A 15,292-nucleotide genomic window follows, 5' to 3' on the forward strand; every position below is an offset into this window, starting at 1 on the left:
TTTTTTTTTCGTTGGGGGACGGAGTCTTGCTGTCGCCCAGGCGGGAGTGCAGTGGCGCGATTTCGGCTCACTGCAGGCTCCGCCCCGCGGGGTTCACGCCGTTCTCCTGCCTCAGCCTCCCGAGTGGCTGGGACTACAGGCGCCCGCCACCTCGCCCGGCTAAGCTGTCCTTGTTCATTCCTGAGCCTAGGCTGAACCAACTTAGGAAGGAATTCGGTTTATGGTTTGACTCTGAAACAAAATTGATAATATCCCTTCCCCAAAAAGACCGCTTTCTTGCCTGGGGACCAGTCTGCCTTTGCAGAACTAACAGATTAGGACAAGATTAGAAATTACAGTTTGGAGGTCATGCAGCCCCTGGCTCCAAGTGTCTGAACCTCCCCAAATTGCTCCTGGGGATAACATCACTATTGTAAAATCTAAGATAAGTTCTTGAGATATTTTGCAGACCCTGCTCTCCATGGATCAGCTGAAACCACGCAGATTGGTAATTTGGCTCAACCAGTTCTGCCATCCTACCCAGGAACAGAAAACAGCAAGAAGAACTCAACGTGTATCCACTATGAGTCTATCTCCAACCTGACCCATCAGCACTCCCTACTTCCCAAGCCCCTAATCGCCAAATTATCTTTAAAAACTCTGAATACTGCTTGGGGAGACTATTCGAGTAAGAATAAAACTCTGGTCTCCCGCACAGCCGGCTTTGCATGAATTACTCTTTCTCCATTGCAAGTCCGCTGTCTTGATAAATGGGCTCTCGGTCAGCAGCAGGCAAAGTGAACCCCAATATTGGGTGGTTACACTCCTAGGCTCAAGCAATCCTGCTGTCCGGCTTCCCAAAGTGCTGGTATTACAGGCGTGAGCCACCGCGTCCAGCTAGAACAAATGATTTCTTAAAAGCAACTCAGATATTTAAATATTATTTAAAACTGTTTCTAGACAAATTGGAGTGACTATGGCACAAGATTATGGTCCCAGGACTTTGGACTCAGGCAGTGAGGACACCTATGAGCGATCAATGGGGTCCTAAGGGAGCCGTGGAACTGCTCTGCCTTGCAGGCGAAAGTGTGGTCAGCTATATCGGAGCGCGATGGGGGCCTGAGAGGCGCATCTGCGCAGGCGCCCGGCTCCTAAGTCTACCCAGCAGCTGACTCTGCTCTTTCTTTTCCCTGTTAGACATGGTAAGTGTGAGTTTAACGCTGCTGTCCGGATGGGTTGGTAGCAGACATGGTAGGGTAGGGTTAAGCACACTGGTCACCTTAGGATTGGTTTCCTGGTGCTGGAGAATGGTTAAGACACAGGCCTTGGAAGGTTTTTTGAGTGTGAAATATTACTCAGCGTTTTCTGCAGACCTCGCGGGCAATGCCACTTCTAATTTTATCCAGGCCTTCTTCTGTAGGGAGGGCCTGTTAGAGTTGAGCAGCCCGATTTCTTAACCCCTCTAAAAAGCTGTGGCTGATTGGTGGCTTTTTTTTTTTTTTGGAGGGGGGGGTGTCAAGGATTTCTTTAAAATCGTTAGCGATGTGGTCTCGCTCTAAGATTTTTAATGGGATCAGAGGAAAATTCGGTACTTAATCACTTCCGGTAATCTTCATGACCTGTTAGAGTGACTGCAGTGTACTCTCAATGAGGAAGATATAGATACGAAAAGAACTAGAGCCGCATCACATGGGGACTTCTGCAAATACAGAGACTCGGATTAAAGGTGGAGAAGATGGAGCTAAAGGAACTGCTTATTTAATACATTTGAACAACTTTTGGGGTATTTAGAAGGTGCTTTGAAACCTGCATTTAATTAAGCAAGAATTCGCTTGCAAGTTAAGGGTTAGATTTTTTTATTTTTAAAAAATATGCTTTCTGCCACATGTAAACCGTAAGTTGTCCTGAAATGATAAGCTTTGATATTGTATGGTGTTTATTTTTTACTTATCTTTTTGAATGAAAAGTGAACAACAAGAAATGCTGGTGGTAATTTTTTGGGTCAATGATGAGTTGGCATGTATTCTGAATTTAAAGTTGATTATTACTACTTTAGCTCTAGAATTACTCTGAGACCTGAAAATTACCTGAATCGTGACTAAGACGGAGCCTGAATGATTTAAGTTCTTTTTTGTTGGATACAATTTGTTGTTGTTGTTTTTTTTTTTTTTTGGTTTTGTTTTTGAGTCGGTCTCCCGTCGCCCAGGATGGAGTGCAGTGACACAACCTCAGTTCACTGCAGCCTTAATTTCCCTGGCTCAAGCGATCTTCTACCTCAGCCTCCCTAGTTAGTTACAATTTTTTAGTGGAACGTTTTCCTATTACAAGATGAAATCAAGTGAAAATTGAGATGTATGTTGAATCTATGCTGTGGGGCAGAAGAACATTGTAAAGGTAAACATTGATGAGATTACCGCTTTTTTATTTTGAAAGGGCACTCCACAGAAGGATGTTATTATCAAGTCAGATGCACCAGACACTCTGTTATTGGAGAAACATGCAGATTATATTGCATCCTATGGCTCAAAGAAAGATGATTATGTATGTATAATTTTTTTTATGTTGGAAAGTTTATTTTAAAGAAGTGTGACAGTCATAAGCAGTGAGACAGTATATTTTATGTCTTAAAATGGCATCCAACTCCATGCAGAGAACTGAGGATGTGCTGTGCCTTTGAACTTCAGTTAAGTGTACTTTGGACGTCTGAGGTTGTGGGCTTACTAGAATCGCAGTTTTTACCTACACTAAGAGGGCTTGCCAGACAAAGTAGATGAGGGTTTGAGGTACAAAACGGGTTTCCCTTTTTGTAGTTAGGGGTAATACTTTCAAGGTCAATGATGTGTTGGCATGTATTATCTGAATCTATTGCTGATGTGTAATAACACTTTAGCTCTAGAATTACTCTGAGACCTTGAAAAAGTTTTACCTTAAATTTTTAAATTTCGAGGAAAACTCTGGGACAATCTTAGCAAAAAGTAGTAAACAACTTAGTTAAGAGTAAATGTTTTTCCCTGTAGTATCCAAACTCAGTTGTCTTAATCTACCGATTTGTGGGATATATGGTATGTATTAATTTTTTACTTAAGTGTTAGGTTCCCATAACCTTGAAAATACTCTAGTAGCAGTCATGGAGTTAAGGCCATATGGATGGGGCTGGACTCGTTTCTGCCTTTAGCTGCTATCTATCTTTATGCCCTGAATTTGGGTTAGTAGCAAACTAAGATGCACCACCTGTTAAAAAACTTCCTTTTTTCCTTTTGGGAAATATAACCTCACTTTGTTGCCCAGACTGGGGGACAGCGGTGCAATCTGGGCTCACTGCAGCCTCCACCTCCTGGGTTTAAGTGAGCCACCTGAATAGCTGGGATTACAGGCGCATTCCACCACGCCCAGCTAGTTTTTGTATTTTTGGTAGAGACGGATTTTTGCTATGTTGGCCAGAGTGGTCTCAGACTCCTGACCTCAAATGATCTGCCTGCCCCAGCTTCCCAAAGTGCTGGGATTACAGGCAGGAGCCACCACCTAGTCACAAAACTTCTTAAAATATAATGCATTGTTGAGTGTGGGAAAAATTTGTTTCTGGAATCCTAATACTAATTTTCATGTATCATTGATTAGCCACTTTTATCTGGGCTTAAACATCTTTGGCATGTTTAGGGCATTTTGATTTTTCATGTAGTTATATAATTTACTAATAGATAATAGGTTTTGTACAGAGTCCACATTAAAATAGATGTCTGATAAATATGGTATAGGTACTTGGAAAGAAATACTCTCCTTGAACTTCACTGATGAAAAAGGTAGATGTTTTTCTGTCTCTGGCTCATGGGAGAAACTAAAGCCCTGTTTGTATTGTCAGCCATAGATGAACTAATCCTGTGCTTCTCAGATAATTGTTTTTTTCTGATAATAGTTGTGTCTGAAGATGGCTTCTAACATTGAACACCACAGATTTTAAACTCACTACTGATTAGTGCTATTAAGGTCAGGAGAGGTAAAAATAGCAGCATGGCTAATGAGTTACCTTTGTGTTTAATCTCTTTATAACTTGTTACCAGTTCAAATGACACATTTAAGAAATTGTGTATTATTTTAGGAATACTGTATGTCTGAGTATTTGAGAATGAGTGGCATCTATTGGGGTCTGACAGTAATGGATCTCATGGGACAACTTCATCGTATGAATAGAGAAGAGATTCTGGCATTTATTAAGTCTTGCCAACATGAATGCGGTGGAATAAGTGCTAGTATTGGACATGATCCTCATCTTTTATACACTCTTAGTGCTGTCCAGGTAAATACTAATTAAAATTGCAACGATCTTGATAGTATGTTCTCTTACTTCAGAGTTGGAAATTGGAACTGTATCAGGATTTGGTCAAAAAGTTTTGTTACAAGTGAAGCTGTCCTACAAGGTCAATGATGTAATGGCATGTATTAGCTGAATCCAAAGTTGATGTGAGTTCTTAAATTACACTGAGACCTTGGAGGGTAAAATTTTTATCTTCAGTATGTGTAAATACTGTAAAATAGCTAAATGGAGCTATTTGATTTTGATATTAGTGAACATCTACCTGGTGGTTTAAAGTCTTTCTGGTACTGGGTGCTGAGATGGGAGGATCAGGACTTTGTGTGTATGTCAGTTAGTATACTTGAGTATCTTGGAATGCCAAGTTAAAATTTATTTTTTATTTATTTATTTTTTTCTTGAGACGGAGTCTCGCTCTGTCGCCCAGGCTGGAGTGCAGTGGCGCAATCTCGGCTCACTGCAAGCTCCGCCTCCCGGGTTCACGCCATTCTCCTGCCTCAGCCTCTCCGAGTAGCTGGGACTACAGGCGCCCGCCACCACACCCGGCTAATTTTTTGTATTTTTTTTTAGTAGAGACGAGGTTTCGCCGTGGTCTCGATCTCCTGACCTCGTGATCCGCCCGCCTCGGCCTCCCAAAGTGCTAGGATTACAAGCGTCAACCACCGCGCCCGGCCCCAAGTTAAAATTTATATGTAGAAAAATTATACTTTAAAGATTTGGGTTTTCTTGATAATATCTGATTTTATTCAATAACAGGAGAGTCTGCATATTTGAGAAAAGGTTATACACAGAGACAAAAGGATGTGCTTGACAACTCAAAAAGAGTTGAGCATAAGATCATTAGAATAAACCTGAAAGGGGCATTTACCTAATACTTGTCTTTATTGCAGATTCTTACGCTGTATGACAGTATTAATGTTATCGACGTAAATAAAGTTGTGGAATATGTTAAAGGTCTACAGAAAGAAGATGGTTCTTTTGCTGGAGATATTTGGGGTAATGTCAGATTTAGTCCATTCTACCCAATACCAATATTAAAACGTACTGGTTTTGCTAGTAACCAGTTTATAAGTTTTTCATCTTTTCAGGTCCCACTAAGCAGCTGGTCTAACTGGAGTTAATGGTCTGCTGGAACTTCCAGCATGCACTGTGGTAGTTATATCAGCATACAGGAGCACTGGAACAGAGGGGGCCAGTCTAAAAGATAAGGTAGGTGGAATTTTTTTCCCCAATATTTGGTGGCTTTGTAAAGTTTTTTAAAAACTACTTGCTGGAAAGGGAAAAATACTAAAAAAAAAAAAAAAACTTTACAAACTTGCTGAATATTTGAGTGGAGGGAGGGAATAGAATTTTATTTGATAAACGTAGATAATCTCTGCTTTAGGGATGAACACAGTGCAGGCCAGAGAGACCAGCTGCTTCATGGGATGTGAAAAATCTATTTTTATAAAGTAGGGTAAGTTTATTTGCATTATTAGAAATTGACTAATACTTTTGGTTCTATTAGTTTTCTTCTCTTTCTGGGCATTCTTTAAGCAGCTTAAGATAATTTGCTGTTACTCTTTTGTGGCAGGGTCTTGGCTCTGTCCAGGCTGGAGTGCAGTGGTGCAATCACTGCCCACTGCAACCTTGACAGCCCACGCTCATGATCCTCAGGCCTCAGCCTCCTGAGTAGCTGGGACTATATAGGCTCATACCATCACAGGCAGCTATTTATTTGTTTATTTATTTATTTTGGGGGACAGTTGCTGGGGCTGGAGAGCTCTGTTGCTCAGGCTGGAGTGCAGTGGTGCAATCTTGGCTCACTGCAACCTCCACCTCCCAAGCTCAAGCAATTTTCCTGCCTCAGCTTCCAGAGTAGCTGAGACGTGCACCACAACACCTGGCTGGTGTTTGTATTTTTAGTAGAGCTGGGGTCCCCTGGCCTTATGTGATCCTCCTGCCTCGGCCACCAAAAGTGCTGGGATTTCAGGCCTGAGCCACAGCGCCCAGCCCCACCTAATTTTTTTAAAAAGTTTTTTGTAGAGATGGGGTCCCACTATGTTGCCTAGGCTAGTCTCAAACTCTTAGGCTCAAGTGATTCTCCCACCTCAGCCTCCCAAAGTGTTGGAATTATAGGCAAGAGCTACTGTGCCTGGTCAATTTGCTGTTATTTTTGACAAAGGAATTTTCTTGGGAAGTAAAGGCACTTCAGATTTAGGTTTCCTCCTGACTACCCTAAAGTAAAAGTTAAGCTTGAACTCAATTTAAAGTGGTAGTTGTGCAGTGTTTGTTTTTAGATGACTCATGTATGATTTGGTAACACCTGCCTTGATTTGATCTCTTCTTATTATAGGAGAAATTGACACAAGATTCTCTTTTTGTGCAGTGGCAACTTTAGCTTTGTTGGTAAGCTTTGAATATTTGATTGAAATGATTAAAGTTCATGAATACTGTGGAATTTTTTTTTTTGAGTCTGATCTGCTGAATACTCTGGAATTTAACAGGCATTTTTTTTTTTTTTCTGTTTGTAGGGGAAGCTTGATGCTATTAATGTGGAAAAGGCAATCGAATTTGTTTTATCCTGTATGAACTTTGACGGTGGATTTGGTTGCAGACCAGGTTCTGAATCCCATGCTGGGCAGGTAATTTATGAACACAGATGAAAATGTGTTGTCATTTTGGAAGCAAGTGTAGTAAAATAGGAAAATGGGTTATTTCAGTGTTTGTCAAATACACATAAAGTTAATTTGACTGTAATAGGGCATCTTACATAAGAATTGCTTAATTGCTATCATTACTTTGCTTTATGTACTATATACCTTTCTCTGTCAGTGGATTCCTCTGACCTAAGCAAACATAAGTGGGTTCATAAGCACCAAAACACATTTGTTTTCCATTAATTTCTCACTAACCATACAGATAAAAAAAAAAAAACAACACATTTTTCTTTCCTAAGATAAATGATGAGCCTCTTTTCTTTTGCCAGAGAACACTGAATATGTGAATGGATGGCTGTGAAATACTAACCATGAAGAAATTTTGACAATAATATTTCAGTGCAGAATTGCATACTAGTAATAGTATGCTTGGATTTTTTCAGATATGTGGTATTAATACATGTTTGGAATTTTAAGTGTCAGATCAAGAAGAAAAACTTTAGATATAAAGTGGTGTTTTAATAATTTGAGTAGTTTTATCACTTTTACTGTCAAGAAATTATTATACACATATACTTTATGTCTGTAATTTTAGATCTATTGTTGCACAGGATTTCTGGCTATTACAAGTCAGTTGCATCAAGTAAATTCTGATTTACTTGGCTGGTGGCTTTGTGAACGACAGTTACCCTCAGGCGGGCTCAATGGAAGGCCGGAGAAGGTATTGTTTGATAAGCCATATTCTGCTAGCTTTAGAACCTTGAGTGAATGCTGCTGGTTTGTCTTGCCTGTTTCTATATTGTAAATTGGCCATGAGCTTATTTATTACCTTTTCCTGTTGCAAATTTTCAGTAATACGTCCTACTAAAAGACTCCCCTTGACAAAAGTAGACCCCCATGAGTTGAAATACTCATTGATCCTGATGTCCGTTTCCAGACAGTCTTATACAGAAATCTCCATGTTTAAGGACAGTTGATTTTAGCAAATTGGATTTTTTTAAAATTAGACCTCAGAATTTTTGTTTGCAATCTTATTTAAGGAATACCCAGATAATTTGGTTTGGAGAGAGGATTATTATTAAATTTTCCTCCACATGATAGGTCTCTCTTTAGCAGGTCTGTAAGGGACAAATAGTGAATACTCATTTGCAACTATGTAATTGTCCTGTAGAGCAAGTGCAGCCATAAGTGGTAAGAAATGAATGGGTATGGCTGTGTTCCAATTACAATTATTATGGATGGATATACTTGTATTTCATATGTCAGAACTATTTTTTTTTTTTTTTTTGAGATGGAATCTTGCTCTGTTGCCCAGGCTGGAGTGCAGTGACACCATCTTGATTCACTGCAACCTCCGCCTCCCAGGTTCAAGCAGTTCTCCTGCCTCAGCCTCCCAAGTAGCTGGGACGACAGGCGCACGGCTAATTTCTGTATTTTTATTAAAGACGGGATTTCACCATATTGGCCAGGCTAGTCTCAAACTCCTGACCTCGTGATGTGCCTGCATCAATCTCCCAAAGTGCTGGGATTATAGGCGTGAGCCACCGCGCCTGACCCAGGACTATTTTTAAATGATTTATAAATGTAAAAACTATTCCTACACTATAGTCTAGGTTGGACTCAAGGATTGTAGCTTGCTGTGCCCCTGCCCTCTGAATGGGACATGGTGGTACAGTAGCTGGGATTACAGGCATACACCACCACGGCCGTCTAATTTTGTATTTTTAGTACAGATGGGGTATCACCATGTTGGTCAGGCTGGTCTCAAACTCCTGACCTCAGGTGATCTACCTGCCTCAACCTCCCAAAGTGCTGGGATTACAGGTGAGAGCCACCGTGCTCGGCCTGTATTTTTCTTTTTAAACCTTAGTATTTCTGAATAACAATGGGTGGAGAAACACCCGCAGTAGCTGTCCACGATAGAGTGAAATAAAAAGCCTGAGGAACTGTCAAGGGAAAAATGGGTGGCCGTGGGGAGCACCGGGGCCTGCGATTGCACACAATCTAGGGCAGCTTCTAATGAGTCTATGAGTTATTCAGGGATCTCATTAAAATGAGATCAGCCTTGAGTGGGATTTTCTTCTCTATAGACTTCTGTCACCATATTTTGAAGAGCAAGGGTTTAGTTGATTTTAAGCAGGTGTGTACCCACCTGGACAGTGCTTGTAGAAAAACAGAACTGTACCCATGGATTTCATGATGATACTACTAGCTTCTTGGTTAAGGGGCTGAGTTAGGCATTCATTGCAGATGGAAACAAGGTAGATGCATGGTTATCAGTGAGTACTGAGATATTTAGCATGGTTACCTATGAATTGGAGTTTGGCCTCTACTTACCCATTAATTGATTATCTTTCATTCTAAGCAAGTATTTAATACCCTGCATGTCAGTATATCCCTGGATTTCGTCCCTCCACATGGTTTGACACTTTGAACGTCAGATTACCTAAGAGTGAAACTTAACCTACTTTTAAATTGTTCTCAAAATTAGGGAAATAAAAGAGAATGAAATTGTGGCAACTTTTTTCCCTCCTAGTTACCAGATGTATGCTATTCATGGTGGGTCCTGGCTTCCCTAAAGATAATTGGAAGACTTCACTGGATTGATAGAGAGAAACTGCGTAATTTCATCTTAGCATGTCAAGATGAAGAAACGGGGGGATTTGCAGACAGGCCAGGAGATATGGCAAGTAATATTTCTGACATATTTCTATAAATTATTTCAGTGTTGCATTACTTCATGGCTCCATGGATTTCCAGGGTGGCATTCTGAGTGTTGCTTTGAAAGCAGTTTTTTTTTCTATTTATTGTAGAATGCATGAAGGATATAGAACAATCTTACAGAAATTTCTTGTCACTTGTTGCTAACAAAATTAGTATATGGTAAAGGTCAGGTATTCATAATTTGAAGTTAAAGAAGTTTTCATTTTGTAATCTGTTCATAAATTCTTTTTTAAATAGGTGGATCCTTTTCATACCTTATTTGGAATTGCTGGATTGTCACTTTTGGGAGAAGAACAGATTAAACCTGTTAATCCTGTCTTTTGCATGCCTGAAGAAGTGCTTCAGAGAGTGAACGTTCAGCCTGAGCTAGTGAGCTAGATTCACTGAAGTGAAAGTTGCATAGTATAGTTTTGCCATTTTAACATTTCTGTATTTGAAGTGCTTATCGAATCTAAAAACGACTACTGTTAATATTTTGTATATTGTTAAATTAATTTTAATAAATTATATAATTATACATATTGTAAAATAAAGACCAGTATTTTATTTTCTGCTTTTTATTCTGAAGTCCTGTTATTCTGACTACAGTTCTTTGTGTATATTTCTGTGTCTGTTATGTTCAATAACTGAGCTAACGTAAAAGAACTCTAGGTTTCTACTTGATTTTTTTCCCCCATGTATATCTTTCATGTGTTCTATAGCAAGTTGATGTAAAATGGTTTGTCAACAAGAATGTTAACTGATGGAAGTGGATAGAACCCATACATGAATTAAATGATGCACAAAATAAATGGCTGTTGAAATTTGGAAATGATGATAGGTTTGAATATGGTTATTCTGAATTGGTCACAGACTTAGGTTAAATGGCAATCTACCATCTTAAAATGGGGTTGTGATTCGGACTGTACTTTTTTTTTTTTTTTTTTTTTTTTTTTAGCATTTTATGTATCAGAATTACCCAAAGAAGGGGTTGTCTTCAAATAAGGAAACACTAACGGGTAAGTTGATGGTCGCCACAGTATTTTTTTGCACCTATCTTTTTCTTAAAAAGCTAAAATGGGTACAATCACTCTGTTTTATTTTTTTGTGATGGAGTCTCTGTTGCCCAGGCTGGAGTGCAGCAGCACAATCTCAGCTTACTGCAACCTCCGCCTGCCGGGTTCAAGCAATTCTGCCCCAGCCTCCCGAGTAGCTGGGACTACAGCCGCACACCACCATGCCCGGCTAATTTTTTTGTTACTTTAGTAGAGACGGGGTTTCACCATGCTGGTCAGGCTGGTCTCCAGCTCCTGACCTCGTGATCCGCCCACCTCGGCCTCCCAAAGTGCTGGAATTACAGGCGTTAGCCACCACGCCTGGCCTAAAATGAGTACAATCACTCTAGGGGTTTACAGTTTTGGTGAAAGTGAGGTATTCTCTATTTTTCAATTTTATGTTTTAGAGACAGGTTCTTCCTTTCTTCCCCAGGCTGGGGCGTAGTAGTGCAATCACAGCTCACTGCAACCTTAAACTCTTGGGCTTAAGCAGTCCTTCCACCTCAGCCTCCTGGGTACCAGGGACTACAGGTACCGGCCACCATGCCCACTATGCCCAGCTGATTTTTTAATTTTGGGGACAGGCACCGTCTTCCCCAGGCTGGTCTCCTGAGGTGAAGTAATCCTCTGGCCTCAGTCTCCCAAAGTACTGGGATTACAGGCAGGAGCCATCGTGCCCGATCTGAAAATAAGGTTTTTTGATGGAAATTGAGATTTTTCTCAAGTATGTTTGGAATGCCCTGTGCAATAATCAATCCAAGAACAGAGATGTTCTTAAGGACTGTTGTCACTGCATGTGGGTAAACTGCTGTGCATAACTGGTTTATTGAGATACTCGACAGTGGCAGGATTTCAGTAGTGGTGTAAATTAATGTCTTCTAATAGCTTCTATATGGCAGTATCCAGATAATTTCATCACGTTTAATCCAGGGATCTCTGGTAAGTTGGTACTATTGGCCTTATTTAAGGAATTTTCTGAAGATCACCATTGCAAAGCTGGAGTTTGAACTTCTAGTGTGCCATTAACTGATTTATATGTTAGAAACCACAGTACTAGAAATTGGTAGATGGGGAATTGTTAACTGAGAGATTTTACCCAGTCAGTCTTTCCCTGTTCCCTACTCTGCTATGCACACAGCCATGTGCATACTATCTTGTGATAATATAACTGGATCTTTACTATATTTGGTCACAAGATCAACCTTAGGTGGGTTATACTGTATGAGCATTACACATTCTCATTGTGTCAAAGGCACTGGGTGTACTGTGTTGGATGGTTTCTACACTTAAAGATAAGCTAGTGTGCTTGGACATGTGGGAAATGCATGTAACATTTGCAATAAGGGAGATTGGGTGCTGTGAGAATAATGGGGCTAACAAATCAGGTGGTAATTGATGGACCTTGCAGAGTTCTGGTCAGTCTGATGCCTGCAGGCTGAGGAGGTTCCAGTGAAGTTCATGTGGAAAGTGATGGGTTTGGGAATGGCTGGAAGCAGGGTCATAGACCCGAAGCACGTGAATCCATCTGGAAAGGTGAGGCTGCGTGCGCCTGCGCAGTGCAGCTTAGTGCGTGCGCGCAGTTCTCCCGCCCTTTTCAGCGGTGCGTCGGCGCGCAGTTCTTCCGCCCATTTCAGCGGTGCGTCGGCGGCTTACTGCGTGCGCGCAGTTCTCCCGCCCTTTTCAGCGGTGCGTCGGCGCGCAGTTCTTCCGCCCATTTCAGCGGTGCGTCGGCGGCTTAGTGCGTGCGCGCAGTTCTCCCGCCCTTTTCAGCGGTGCGTCGCCGCGCAGTTCTCCTGCCCATTTCAGCGGCGCAGCTTATGTAGTTGGGCTACTGGCGGGGTCGCTCAGAAACCTCATACTTCTGGGGTCAGGGAAGGCTTGGGAGGATGCTGAGGCCTGAGATCTCATCAACCTCACCTTCTGCCCCGGCGGTTTCCCTGTCGTCGGGAGAAACCCGCTCACCTCAGGGTCCCCGCTACAATTTCGGACTCCAGGAGACTCCACAGAGCCGCCCTTCAGTTCAGGCGGTCTCTGCAGCCACCCCTCCCGGCACGTCAGGAGCCGCAGGTGACCGGAGCAGCAGCAGCAGCAGCCTTCGCTGCCCCGCGCCAAACTCCCGGCCAGCTCAAGGCAAGGAGTGGTTGGGTGGAGGAGTCTCCTTGAGGCTGGAGGCCGGCAGTTCATGGAGGCTCAAGGGCACGTGGGTTGTGGTTACCACAGTGAAGTTCAGTTGTGGTTTGGTTGGGGCGTGAGATCTGAGTGCCCTGGGAATTTGGTGAGTCTGGGTGATTAGAAGCCTTGACTTTTCAAATTGGTTCTATTGCAAGACCTTGATCGTGGATGGCTCAGTTCTGAGGAAGGCTGAAGTATCCCATATAACGTCCCTCACAGTGTCTGACAAATGACAGTTTGTGCGTGAGTTTGCTGATAGATCTTTGGCTGCTGAATTTAATTCTCCAAACCCTGCTAAGGTGGGATAAAATAGATTAAATTGAACATTTCATCTAATTCAGGAAAATAATATGTTTAGTATTAAAAGATGTGGGCTGGGCGGTGGCTGACCCCTGTAATCCCAGCACTTTGGGAAGCCAAGGTGGGCGGATCACTTGAGGCCGGGAGTTCCACACCAGCCTGGTGAACCTCCCACCCCCATCCCCTATCTCTACTAAAAATACAAAAATTATCTGGGTGTGGTGGCGCGTGACTGTGGTCCCAGCTACTCAGGAGGCTGAGGTGGGAGGATGGTGAGTCCGGGAGGTCGAGGCTGCCGTGAGCCGAGATTGCGCCACTTCATTTCAGCCTGGGTGGCACGGTGAGACCCTGACTCAAAACAAACAAAAAAGATGCATGTCCTTCAAATCATTTATTATTTTGTTAGTCTCTATTCATGACAAAGCATTGCCATTTTTCACACACGATTGCAACACAATGGTAAAGTAACAAATACCAAATCCAGTGGTCATTTTTCAGTTCATCTCATGTGACCTTTCTGCTGTATTTAATGTTCTTAATTTCTTTATTTTTAGAAACAGAGTCTCACTATGTTGCCCAGGCTGGTCTCAAACTCCTGGTCTCAAGTGCTCCTCCTGCCTTGGTCTGCCCAAGCATTGGGATTACAGGCATGAGCCACCGCTGCCTGGCCTATGTTTAGTGTTCTTGACTGGTCTTCTCTTAAACTCTTTTAATTTGGCTTCCTTGATTGCACTTGCCCCTGTTTTTCTGCTACCTCCCAGAGAATTGCTATGCTCATCTTTGTTCCCAAATTATGGGCATGTCATTAAAGCTTTTTTTCCTAGGCCACTTCTACCTAGATGTGAATATCTCCACAGCTCAGATCTCATCTACACTCCAGTCTTATTTCAGACTGTCTTCTGAAGTTTTTTTTGATGGACTAATGGATACCTCAGACTCACTATATGATTAATTAAATTCCTCTCTGCACTTTGTTTTTCTTTTTTTTTTGAGACAGAGTCTTGCTGTGTTGCCCAGGCTGGAGTGCAGTGGCATGATCATGACTCATTGCAGCCTCAAATTCCTGGGCTGAAGTGATCCTCCCACCTCAGCCTCCCGAGTAGTTGGGACCAAGGCATGTGCCCCTACAGATGGCTATTTTTTAAATTTTTTTTGTAGAGACAGTGTCTTCCTACGTTGCCCAGGCTGGTCTCGAACTTTAAGGCTCAAGCGATCCTCCTGCCTCAGCCTCCCAAAATTTTGGGATTACAGGCGTGAGCCACTGCACCTAGCCCTCAAACTCTTGGGTTCTTCCGTCCTTCTAGCTTACTTACTGTACCACCAGAGTTATGTGGAAAACCATCTTATCATGTCCCTTGCCACTTAAATCAGTAGACCTGTATCTGCAGGTAAAAGATCAAACTCCCTAGAGAGTGCTCTGGAGAGCAATTGGGATCGGTTTCTAATCTTTACAGATTTATCCCCCATCATTTAATATTTACCCTGCTTTCTAACAAAACTGAGCTACTTGCAATTCCTCTAAAGCAACATGAATGTTCACATTGTCAGTCTAATCCCTCTCTTCATCGGATGCTTTGTCACCCACTTATTTTATCAGTAATGATAACATTCACTAATTTATATGCACCTACTTTGTTCTGGCTTGCTACTAGGCAGGTGGTATCTTTGATCCTCACAATAATTCTGCAGAGTAGATTTTTTTTTTTGTTCCTGTTTTACAGATAGAACCAAGGCCCAAATAGGTGAACAAAGGTCCACATTATGTTAGCAGCTGGGGATAATAATCTGCGCTCTCAAGGAACTTAAGGTTCAGTAGAGAAGACAGACTTAAAAATCAACAAATACACATTTAAGAGATAACTGTATTTGAGGTATTTATAATTTTTGAGGTATTTATAATTAAAGTATGGGGACAAAAGTGGGAAAAGACACTTCACAGAGTAAGTGCACCTTGAACTGGTCTTGAAGAATAAGTAGGCAGAAGAATGCCAGCCAAAGGGAAAGAGGAGAGAAGCTGGAGCGCATTCTTGAGAAAAACACGTGCAAAGGCACAGAAGAATCATGTAACACTGCAAATAATTTTGCATGGCTAGAGCAGGAGAGTGATCTAGGTGGATAAACTTGGATGTAGATAT

At 41.9% G+C, this 15,292-nt stretch overlaps 2 protein-coding genes and 3 non-coding genes across 7 annotated transcripts in view; all 5 read left to right on the forward strand.

The window, feature by feature from the left end:
• Window positions 1-1,067: 1,067 nt before the first annotated feature.
• Window positions 1,068-10,465, forward strand: RABGGTB (Rab geranylgeranyltransferase subunit beta). 3 transcript variants are annotated; one of them, XM_063624076.1, is made up of 9 exons: window positions 1,068-1,181; window positions 2,413-2,520; window positions 4,076-4,273; window positions 5,179-5,284; window positions 6,624-6,676; window positions 6,802-6,912; window positions 7,523-7,648; window positions 9,464-9,613; window positions 9,889-10,465. In XM_063624076.1, the coding sequence occupies exons 1-9, from the start codon at window positions 1,179-1,181 to the stop codon at window positions 10,027-10,029; spliced, it is 996 nt and encodes a 331-aa protein (XP_063480146.1). In that variant the 5' UTR covers window positions 1,068-1,178; the 3' UTR covers window positions 10,030-10,465. The 3 variants fall into 3 exon arrangements, with proteins under 3 accessions (XP_063480146.1, XP_063480147.1, XP_063480148.1); XM_063624077.1 differs by having other exon boundaries at window positions 6,657-6,676; XM_063624078.1 differs by lacking the exon at window positions 1,068-1,181 and adding an exon at window positions 1,188-1,773.
• LOC134735008 (small nucleolar RNA SNORD45) lies at window positions 1,980-2,058 on the forward strand. Its single transcript, XR_010117872.1, has one exon. It is a non-coding gene; the product is annotated as a small nucleolar RNA SNORD45 (small nucleolar RNA).
• On the forward strand, window positions 2,809-2,892 carry LOC134735007 (small nucleolar RNA SNORD45). The gene has a single exon (XR_010117871.1). It is a non-coding gene; the product is annotated as a small nucleolar RNA SNORD45 (small nucleolar RNA).
• LOC134735009 (small nucleolar RNA SNORD45) lies at window positions 4,394-4,465 on the forward strand. Its single transcript, XR_010117873.1, has one exon. It is a non-coding gene; the product is annotated as a small nucleolar RNA SNORD45 (small nucleolar RNA).
• Window positions 10,466-10,552: 87 nt separating the features above from the next.
• Window positions 10,553-15,292, forward strand: part of MSH4 (mutS homolog 4) — a 139,274-nt gene continuing 134,534 nt past the window's right edge. Inside the window, exon 1 of the mRNA XM_063624058.1 lies at window positions 10,553-12,815. Within this exon, the coding sequence (XP_063480128.1) occupies window positions 12,572-12,815 (244 nt within the window). The 5' untranslated portion in view covers window positions 10,553-12,571. The remainder of the gene's footprint in view (window positions 12,816-15,292) is intronic.

This window comes from Symphalangus syndactylus, chromosome 12 (genome assembly GCF_028878055.3).
Source record: "Symphalangus syndactylus isolate Jambi chromosome 12, NHGRI_mSymSyn1-v2.1_pri, whole genome shotgun sequence".
Classification (NCBI taxonomy): Eukaryota; Metazoa; Chordata; class Mammalia; order Primates; family Hylobatidae; genus Symphalangus; species Symphalangus syndactylus.

Excerpts from the sequence above, each read along its gene's own strand:
- RABGGTB (XM_063624076.1), top strand. Across the intron at positions 7,649-9,463 it reads TCAATGGAAGGCCGGAGAAG|TTACCAGATGTATGCTATTC; the intron begins GTATTGTTTGAT and ends TTTCCCTCCTAG. Across the intron at positions 9,614-9,888 it reads CAGACAGGCCAGGAGATATG|GTGGATCCTTTTCATACCTT; the intron begins GCAAGTAATATT and ends TTTTTTAAATAG.